The sequence below is a fragment of the Penaeus monodon genome, chromosome 23 (assembly GCF_015228065.2).
Source record: "Penaeus monodon isolate SGIC_2016 chromosome 23, NSTDA_Pmon_1, whole genome shotgun sequence".
Classification (NCBI taxonomy): Eukaryota; Metazoa; Arthropoda; class Malacostraca; order Decapoda; family Penaeidae; genus Penaeus; species Penaeus monodon.
This window is the reverse complement of record NC_051408.1, coordinates 352,420-352,715: the sequence shown is the minus strand read 5'-3', so window position 1 is coordinate 352,715 and position 296 is coordinate 352,420. Positions and strand designations below refer to the sequence as shown.

General features: G+C 43.9%; 1 protein-coding gene across 1 annotated transcript in view; it reads left to right on the top strand.

Annotated features, from left to right (window-relative positions):
* LOC119587661 overlaps nt 1-296 on the top strand; it is a 59,718-nt gene that overhangs the window by 32,076 nt on the left and 27,346 nt on the right. The window contains 1 exon segment of the mRNA XM_037936342.1: nt 83-253. Coding sequence (XP_037792270.1) covers nt 83-253 — 171 coding nt within the window.

Below are 296 nucleotides of genomic sequence, written 5' to 3'. Positions count from 1 at the left end.
TTTCAGGGATTTTTGGCAATGTGTCAGTAGGACAGTTTGATTCATGATAAATAACGGATGAAAATCTTTCTCTGATTCGTAGGTACTGAAGAAGATCAGTGAAGGAGTGCGTGAATTTGGCCTGACGTGGAGGCAAATCCTGCAGTTCCGGCAATTGCATGTTGGAGGTGTTGATGTCACTGTGAGGCACCTCCTCTTTACCTTGAGGCAACGGTTACAACCACAGATTCAGAGTGAATCCAGTCATAGACAGGTGATAAAGTGACCATTGATTCCATTCTTAACCCATTGTCACC